Genomic DNA, 9,645 nt, shown 5'->3' with positions numbered 1-9,645 from the left:
AAATATGTGTATTTTACTTGGAAAAGTTTGATGGTGGACAGTGTGTTCATGAAAATCATTTTTTATGGCTCCAATCTGCCTCCAGACTTAACCTCTTTAATGATCTCCTGTGCACTGATGAGCACCATGTCAGGAAAGCTTCATTTCATGTTGGCTTGTCTAGTACCTGAACCAGGAAATTATTCTCATTGGACTCCTTCAGGAGTCTCCTGAATTGCTTGCAGTCCGCCTTGTTGTTTTCCCAGCAGACATCCGGGTGATTGGAATCTCCCATCAAGATGAAAGCTTGTAAGTGTGATGCTTCTTGCAGCTGAAGCAAGAAGGCCTTGTCAGCAGGCTCCCCTTGATCAGGCTGCCTGTAGTAGATCCCAGCCACCAGATGTCCTTTATTGGACATATTTGCCTAATTTTAACAAGCTCTCAAACTTATAATGGCTGTTTTCTGGAGACAGCTTTTTGTAATCTATGCTTTTCTTAGCATAGAGGGCAACTCTCCCATCCCTCCTATCCTGTCTATCTTTTCTGAAAAGGGAATGTTAAGAGCTATTGGGAAGAAAAGACCAAAAAATAAGAACAAATAAAGAGCATCAATATACCATTAAGTCCACTGACTTTATCTTGTTCCCTGTACAGTGAAATTGAGAAGGTGGAAGGAGAACAAGAATGCTGTAAGAAATGATTATAAACTTTTCTTCAGTTTGGAGAAAGATGAAAAAGAGGAGGAATGTAATAAATCTGTGAATGGTTATGAGAATCACTGGAAAAAGTGAGGAAAGAATGATTGCTCAGTTTTCTTTTGGAAAAGAACTGCAGGGTATTAATGAAACCAAGAGGTGGCATATGTCCAAGTAAGATGCTTCTTGACGAAACATACAATTGAACTGTAGTTCCTATTTGCACAATATATGCTAACACTTATATGGATTCAAAAGCAATTGTATAAATTTACTGAAGAGAAGAATCCATCAGTGACTTTTAACACAAAACAATAGTATTTTGTACTTTTAGTTGAAGAAGTCCCTGAGAAAATTGCTGGTGAATTTATAAGAATTTTTCTCAGATATTTTATGTTTGCCTTGTTCCTTCTCATACTTCCCTTAACACTTTCTCTTAGCTGATGTTGGAGACAAAACATACAACTTAGATGGACCTGTGCTCTCACTTGGGACAGTCATTTTTACCTGAAGTATTTATTGTCATAAAAGTTAATTGTATCTTAAAATCTGTCATTTTTCCTTTACCTTAGGCCAAATTAAAGTTCCATATCCAGAATCCTAGTGCAGCTGAACTGGTTCATTTTCTCTTTACCCCACTACATATGGTAAGCTTTTGTAATTTTTTAGGTATTTTCCTTCAGAATTCTTATACTTGTATGATCTAAAATCTTTCCAAGAATGATGAGATTTAAAATTGTCCCTGGAGAGCTACAATGGAGAAATGTGTATCCAAGGATGAAGATTTCTTAAGAAAACAAGTTTTATCCTTTTTCGCATGTTAACATCTATCATATGTGTATATATATATATGTTTAAAATATCTTCATCTTTCTTTGTATTGCAGTTAGCCATTATAATTTTAATAAACAAACCAAATAAAGAAATAATTTACATCATGCACGAGGAGAGTTGGAAGCATAACTGTTTGCCAATTCAATTAAAATATGTGTCATTTCGATTAATAGATTAAAATAACATTGACAGAAGTGAGTCTAAATATAAAGGTAACCAGAACAGCAGTTCTGCAACAAATGGTTTTACTTCATCCATCCACAGGACTTGTGGACAAGTTAGCTTGTCAGAATTTGTTTAATTGTTGAGTAGTAAATGTTTCATACCATTAATGTAGGTAAGATATTTATTGTAACTTCCTTTTTTATTATATGTGTATTCTTTGTATTATTTTAATATTTTGATTTAGGTGGTACAGACAACAGGAGGTCCAGAACTTGCCAGTACAGTACTAAGTCCCCTCCTAACAAAAGATACCATAGACTTCCTACAGTATACTGTCACCAGCGAGGAAGGGCAGTTATGGATGTCATTGGGTGACACATGGACGAAAGCCAGGTGAGAAGAAGTTCACACAGTCTTAACCAGATGATCCACATCCAGCAAACTCTATAGTAGTTTGATAGGCTTTGGACTATTCCTCACAGTTATTCTTGAAACTCTTGGGAAAGGAGCTCTTAAGCCTCACTGGGATTTGGAAATGGCTAGGTTTTAGGCATGGAGGGAGCAAATACAGATAGAGTATTTTTTTTCCTTCATAGAATAAGGAGTAGAGAGTAAACTATGTAAACTTACACCATCATACCATCTGTTTCATGCTTCCAGTTGCTCTCCACCCTTATTTTCACAACCCAAGCAGTCTGAAATTGGTTAAAAAATCAGTTGGAATAAGTTGCAATAAAAAATGAAGAAACTATGTAAAAGAGGATACAGATCTCTATTTTCAATTTCAATGCTTCTTTAAAAGCATCATAATGCTATAAGGAAGGTGCTTAAACTTTTAAAGAATGTCTGTGGGCTGATTTGTGTTACATCTGCATACCCATAAAAGTCCCATTTAATTGATTTGCTATTGCAGTTAGATTTCACTACAATTTACTTTGTTTATATATTTGTTATTTTTAAGGTGTATATATGGTTTGAAATTACCTAGCTAAGTAAAATATGCAAAAAAAGATTAACAAAATGTGTTTTAACTCTAATCTGTGGTAGATGAGAACACGTGACAATGATTAAGCATGCAAGCACTTGAACTGGAAAGGTGCCACGTATTTTAAGTTTACTCATCTTTCTTTTGGATTCCAATTCGGGAATAAATATCTACCATGTGGCTTTCTTACTTTATAAGTTAATTAACCAATTAAAATGTTTGTTGTTTTTTTTAAGTGATTAAGAAGTAATAACAATAAACTGAGAATTAGGAATCTACTTGAAAAGCTGTAGAACACCAAGTGACAAGCATCTTCATAACAGGAAGTGTGATGTACATGTGTTTGCCTTTCTTGATCTCGTTCTGCTGCTGGACCAGGACATTCAAATTCATCCTTTGGGCCTGCTGTTCAGCCTACTACTACAAAATGGGCTAGAAAGAGCAATTAGATATCCTTGTGATTGCCAGAGTTTTGATCTCAGCAAAGCTTACCTTTACCTACTCAGAGCTTGCTGGCTTTATAGCACCTTGTGATGGGCTCGCTGTGGAAATCTGTATAGCACTGGAACCTATTGCAAGGAAAATGGGTTATTGTGTGAAATACTAGGCTTCTCATCTTAGGAAATACCTTAATAATTCATTTATTCCATCCTGAAAAAAGTGTAATTGAAAAAGAAGTAGCTCATGCTGCACAAAGAATGCAGCACTCAGAATACAACTGGTTGACCTGTGAAGATTAGAAATTATAGTCTGTCTGATCTCAGTATACAGAGGTACATTATGGAGCAGTTAAGTAAGATGTATGATTGTTGAAACATGAGGGTTACTGACCTAGCTCAAGCCTGCCAATGGGCTAATAATTGCTGACTGGTCCTGCAACTTGTGTGACTGGCAGCATGTGCCCCCTAATTTTGAACAGTGTCAACAGTGAGACTAAGGCAATGTAATGTACGTTCCCATTTCTTGTTCCACTGTGAAGATACAGTAATTTATTTTACAGGAGGGTATGTCATACATGGGTGCAAAGGAAGAGCATGAAAGCATTAATTTAGGTACTGTGTATTACATTAAAAAATGGGAATGAAGTGCTAAAAAATAATAGACTATTCTAAGATTAAGCTTAACTATTAAACAGTAAATGTGAAGATAATTCTTGTGCTTTCAAGAATGCAGAGTTCTTTGTATTACACTGTAAGCTGTCTATTTCTTAACTCCTTCCTAAAGGTGTAGCTCAGCCCCCTAAACGTCTTGCTTCATGCAAAGGCTGCTCCAAAAGTAATGCCTCCTATTTTATTATATTGGCCCATGACGTCAGAGATTATATTGGTGGTATGCCAATAGAGGTTGAACCTTCCCACCAATATTCAGTTGCATTTTGTTGCTATGTGACAGATGGCAGCAGAGGGGCAGTCTGACAAAATGGCGTTTGACATGGAAGTGTGTATGAAGCAAAAGTGTCACTGAACTCCTCCATATGGAAAAGATGGCTCCCATTAGAATTCAGTGACGTTACTTACTGAACGTTTCTGAAGACCAAACAGTGGATGTGAGCAGTGATGTTGTGGTAGCGAGCATGAGTCATCTCCATTGGTACAGATTTTTCTGAGCATGGCATGCAGGCTGTTGTTCATCACTGGTGAAAATGCATAGCTAATGGTTGTGACTATGTTGAAAAATAGTATTTTGTAGCTGAGAATTTGCACTATCAGTGTTATCATGCTCTTTGTATCTTCTATAGTTTCCATGGGAATTAATCGGAGGTGTTACTTTCGGAATGACCTACATACCTACTTTCTGTCTTTCATATACAGTAGGCAGTTTCTTTGAAGTCTTTTGTTTGGTTCTTTAATACAAACAAAACATTGCAGCACAGCAATTCTTTCCTATCTAACAGTTATAACAAATCTTAGATGTGCTTGTGATTGATTCTTCTATTACTCATCCTTTGCTGTGAGCCAGAAATTTGTTGTTTTAGCACAGACAAGTCATTATGGCAGGAACAGTTTGCTCCTCGCTGTGCCTTGCAGAAAAGTAGTTATGGTCAATAAATATTTTCTGTAAATTTTCTGTGGTCTAACACAATTGTGTCTGTGCAGTAATCCCAGCCACTGTTCTTTACTATGATATTAAAGCATATTTCATTTTTTAGGAAGTCTATGAAAGTAGTATTTTTGTGACCCTTGTTAAAGATCTCTAATTTACTTTTCATGCAGAGCGGACTGGCCCAAAGACCAGTTCATTCCACCTTATGTTCCCCGTTTCCGAAATGGTTGGGAACCTCCTTTGCTGAACTTCATGGGAGCTCCAAATGAACAAGAACTCAATAATTTGGCTGAGTCTGTGGCAAACTTTGCAGAGCAACAGCGGAAGCAAGAAATAAAAAGATTATCAACTGAGGTAGGTTAACTGAGAGTGTAAATTGCTGAAAAGCAGAATCAACTATTTTTTCATAGAAAAAAATCTGGGATGCTGTCAGATTGATCACTCTCTGCTACATCAATGCAGGCTCAGTGTACTTACAGAAAAGCTATATGAAATCAAATATCTGTTCAGCCACCAAAATGTGAATAGGAAAAGTAAGAGGATTTTGCCGTCCTTGAACTTGATGCATTTTCCCACATCAGCTGGGAGGACAATCCAAACCTTTATGGTTTGTTTTGATTCTTGTCCTGTGCTTTCAGGTTCCACTGATTTTGATTGCATATATTTTAAGAAGAATTCGAATGAGCATGTTGTCAAATGTGCATCCTGCACAAGAATGCAAACAACAAAAAAAACTTATTGCCACTTAAATATATCAGAGATTTTGTTTTGGAACTTTTTTTGTTTTAAGAGGAAATGAGCTTAAATTTAAAAATCTAATATATTGAAATAGCTTTAGTTTAATCCAGAGATTTGGTAGTCCAAGTTCCCCTGTTAACTATGGTGAAATGAAAGCATAGCTGAGAATTTTTTAAGTTCAGTCCATAGACTTTCATATCTTCCTTTAGCAATTTACAGCAGTACTATATTTTGAGTACATCTCAATGCTAAGATGATAGATCTTTTGAGAGCATCATTATAAAATTCTACTAGTGACAAAAATTGAATATAGAAAGGAAGATTCAAGGGAAAGATTTCAGAAGAATCACCTGAATACTGTGCTTTCAAGAAATACTTGTCATAGTTGCCCTTTCTGGTTTTGAGCATGTTTCAGTTTTCTACTGTTGAATTACTGCCATGAACATTTGCCCTGTCCTGGGGTAGTAGCTGGCCACTTTGCACTATGCTGGCTGGTCCTGAGCATCTGCACGGGAATAGGGCATGGTGCTGGCAGAAGCTAAAAAGGAAAAACATTTTCTATCTCATACAGCTTTCATTATGAAAACAATCAAAATTTAGAACACTTTCATGGTTAGGGTATTTTTCTAAGGTATGGGAGATGTATTCAGTCTTAGCCTGGTGAAGTTGAGTTCATCATGTACTGTTCATCAGATTTTGTGGGATGGCTTTCTCTTACAGAGCAACTCTCGTAAGTCTTCTTGGAGACCAAAAAGCTTCCCTAGCAAAAGTACATCAAAACTACGTGTGGAAAAGCTGTAACAAACTTTATTTTGATGAAAATCGCCACTTAAAAGCACACACTACATAAAAATTTAGCCAAGGAGGCTAGCGTGATTCATGTTTGATTACTAAAAGCATTGTTTGTCCTTATACCTAATAGGATTCACAAGAATAAATACACCCTAGTTTTTCCCTATATATATATATTTCTTTTTTGCATTGAAAAAAAGCATTTATAGGGTTAATGGCCACAATAATATGAATTGTAGCTTTCGCCCGCATCCAACTCTATACTCATCTCCCAAAAAAACCTCATCAAACATTGTTTCACTGCTGTTCTACATTGCCATGTGTTTTTTTTTATGTTGTGCTCCCTGTAAATTAAAAACAGCAACAACAAGAAAACCCACAAACCAAAACAACAAAAATCACAGTCCTTTCTCCACTTTAATCATGTGAAATAAGCAAAATAATATTGAAAAATAGGGGCAGTTTTTTAATGGTTTGATTATTAATGAAGATGAATACTACATATATTGAATTAGCATATAAGTTGAAAGAATTATTTTGAGGGGGCAAATAAACTGAGGTGTTTTTGTTGGATTGGTAGGTGTGCTGACTCTGCCTTTTAGCCTTCAAAAGATTAAATAATAAAAATAGTAATAATAATATTAATAATAAAAATAATGATAATCATAATAATAATCGTAATTCATTGAAGGCATCTGTGGGACTGGCACCTGTGATGTCTAACCTTGGTTTCATGATTCCATTCATGATGAGCAAGTCATTTAACCTTGGTACTCTGACTTCCCGCGCCAGTGCCTCCTTAGCACATCCCTTAGGGGAGAAGTGCTGAGCTGCTCAATGGCTGTGAAATGTGTTAGGTGCTCAGCTGGAAAAGCTGCGCCAGTGCAAAATTGTCTGCGGCAAAAGGAGCTCTCTGGACTGGGTGATGCCAGAAGAAATTCTATAAGTCTATCACAAATGCTTATTTAACAAAGGAGTGCTGAAAAAAATGAGAGCCAACTGCTTTTTCCTGGGCAGCATCAACAGAGAGGTGGCCAGCAGGGAGTGGGAGATGATTGCCCACCTTCAGTACTGCATCCAGGCCTGGGTCCTCCTGCACCAGAAGGATATGGACCCACTCCAACATGGAGCTGTTGGAGCAGGTCCAGAGGAGGCCATGAAGATGATCAGAGAGCTGGAGAACCTCTCCTGCAAAGTTAGGTTGAGGGAGCTGCGCTTGTTCAGCCTGGAGAAGAGGAGGCTCCAGGGAGACCTCATTGTGGCCTTCTGGTTATTAAAGGGAGCTTATAAACAGGAGGGAGACCAACTTTTTACACGATCTAATACTGATAAGACAAGGGGGAATTGCTTTAAACTAAAAGAGGGGAGATTTAGGTTAGATGTTAGGAAGAAATTTGTTACTCATAAGGCAGTGAGGCCCTGGCCTAGCTGCTCAGAGAAGCTGTGGGTGCCCCATTCTTGGAGGCACTCAGGCCAGGTTGGATGGGGGCTGGGCAGCCTGAGCTGCTGCGTGGCAGCCCTGCCCATGTCAGGAGGTTGGAACTGGGTGGGCTTTGAGGTCCCTTCCATTAAGCCATGTCAGGGAGCTGACGAGGAGCTGGAGAGGAGAGTTCAGTGAGTCTGAGGCACTGCAAGTAATTTCTGTGTGAAGTAAAAACAAGTTCCTGCTTCCTGCAGGTCTTTTGATCTGAGATATAAAGTCAGTGACACTTGAGAGATTTTTTTTAAAGAGGTATTAATAATGTTGCTTTTTAGAATAGTCTGTCCGTAGATTTTGTTTGTTTGTTTGTTGTTGTTATTCCTGTGTGGGTTTTTTTTTTTTACTGTTTTCAATTTCACAAACACTTAGCCCCAGTACTCAGAAGTGAGTGGGCTTTTTTGTAACCACATAGGAAGAAAAAAAGCCAAGCTTTAGAGATCTGGTGATTTGTGATGGCTGTCAGCTGTTCTATCTCATTGTGCAGCTGAATGGTGTCAGAAGATAAAGATCTAAAATGGACATCATCAATTTATAATCTCTGTAAATGAACCACTCATTTTATCTTTTGGGAAATGGACATCAAAATAATTTTAGTAGAAGCAAAGTATCATTGCTGGATTTAGAGTTGGATTTTTTTGAAGGACTGCTGCTCAAAAGGAATTTTCTAAGGGTTTGAATATTCTTATATGTATACTCGTAATAAAATGTGATTGTTTTCTTTAATTAAAATCCTTAATTACAGAGTATTACCTTTCTTTTTGCGTTTCTTCTTTGACTTCAACCACGTTTAGTAAGAGGATAACTAACATAAATGAGCCAATTGATATTATGATCCTGCAATGGGATGATAATTTTACTTGGAAGCTTTTATTTCTTGTATAGACGTATATTTAGCTAGCTGAAGTTTTTTGACTTAGTGTTCATTTAGAACAGGAGCTCAGAGCAGCTTCTTAGTGCAGTTTATTTTAAAGTCAATCAGGCATTCCTTATGACCTGTGCTGCTGTAGCAATATGTAAGAGAGGACGTGGACCTTGCCCCGGAGAACTGCTTTTTCTAAAGAATATCCACTGCAGTATTAATGCAGGAGATGGCAGGGGATGACTTAGGATAGAAATTCTTTTATTCTTATCCTTTTGATCTCTCTGTGTACGTATTTGAAATGCAGAAGCTATTAACTTTTCATAGCAGAACTATGAGCAGCTAAGAGCAAGGCCATGAGAGTGCTGGCAGGGTGCACAGTGCTATGGGCCACGGGAAGCAGCACGTTGCAGTGCATGACACTGATCCTCTTCATGACTTTGTCTTTGTTTTGTCTTGCAGCCTCCCAGTGTTCCTGACTACCCTCCGGCCGATGGGTACGCATTCAGTAACACAGTGTACAAAAGAGGGCCTCTGCTGGACCAAGGGGCGGCTGTTGCTGCCTTTAAGCAAACTGTTAGCCGCCATGTAGATAGGTAACACTGAATCAACGGCGTACGTGGTGCTGTGGATAACTGTCCCGACTTACTGACTTGTAGCTTTTGGGGTGGTGGTGTCTCTGTTGGCCTCAGGTTGTGCCGGGAGCAGACCTGTATTTCTGTAAGGCAGCCGCTCTAACTGCAGCGGGTGTCTGCCTGTGCTTCTCCAAGGCACATCCATATGGCTCTTTCAGTATCGTTTATATGAAACTACTGTGTTTATGTATGCTGTGAAATTCATGCTTTTGTCAGAAATGATATGGTGGAATTCCAACGTGATCAAGGACATAAAGTTCTCCTGTTGGAGGATTTAAATTTTATTTCTGCTTTTGTTTCACTTTTTAAAACTATTCTTTGCTTTTTTTTTTTCTTTTTTTAAACTAAAAAGAATGACAAGTCCACTCTGAGATTTATCTGCCTGTTTTCTGAATGATTTTTGATTTGTTGAGCTGCTCACTTGCTGCCCGTTTAGCATC

General features: G+C 37.8%; 2 protein-coding genes across 3 annotated transcripts in view; one reads left to right on the top strand and one right to left on the bottom strand.

Moving 5' to 3' along the window:
• The window catches only part of PTPRO (protein tyrosine phosphatase receptor type O), a 59,211-nt gene extending 58,814 nt beyond the window's left edge, over nt 1–397 (bottom strand). The window contains exon 1 of the mRNA XM_019611545.2: nt 223–397. Within this exon, the coding sequence (XP_019467090.1) occupies nt 223–397 (175 nt within the window). The remainder of the gene's footprint in view (nt 1–222) is intronic.
• Nucleotides 398–1,170: 773 nt separating this feature from the next.
• The window catches only part of EPS8 (epidermal growth factor receptor pathway substrate 8), a 30,636-nt gene continuing 22,161 nt past the window's right edge, over nt 1,171–9,645 (top strand). Inside the window, exons 1-4 of one of the 2 annotated variants that reach the window (XM_019616164.2) lie at nt 1,171–1,321; nt 1,918–2,066; nt 4,872–5,055; nt 9,033–9,067. In XM_019616164.2, coding sequence (XP_019471709.1) covers nt 1,319–1,321; nt 1,918–2,066; nt 4,872–5,055; nt 9,033–9,067 — 371 coding nt within the window. In that variant the 5' untranslated portion in view covers nt 1,171–1,318. Of the gene's footprint in view, nt 1,322–1,917; nt 2,067–4,871; nt 5,056–9,032; nt 9,167–9,645 lie in introns of both variants that reach the window. The other variant, XM_019616163.2, reaches the window with a different exon arrangement.

The sequence above is a fragment of the Meleagris gallopavo genome, chromosome 1 (genome assembly GCF_000146605.3).
Source record: "Meleagris gallopavo isolate NT-WF06-2002-E0010 breed Aviagen turkey brand Nicholas breeding stock chromosome 1, Turkey_5.1, whole genome shotgun sequence".
Taxonomy (NCBI): Eukaryota; Metazoa; Chordata; class Aves; order Galliformes; family Phasianidae; genus Meleagris; species Meleagris gallopavo.
This window is presented reverse-complemented; position numbering and strand designations above follow the sequence as displayed.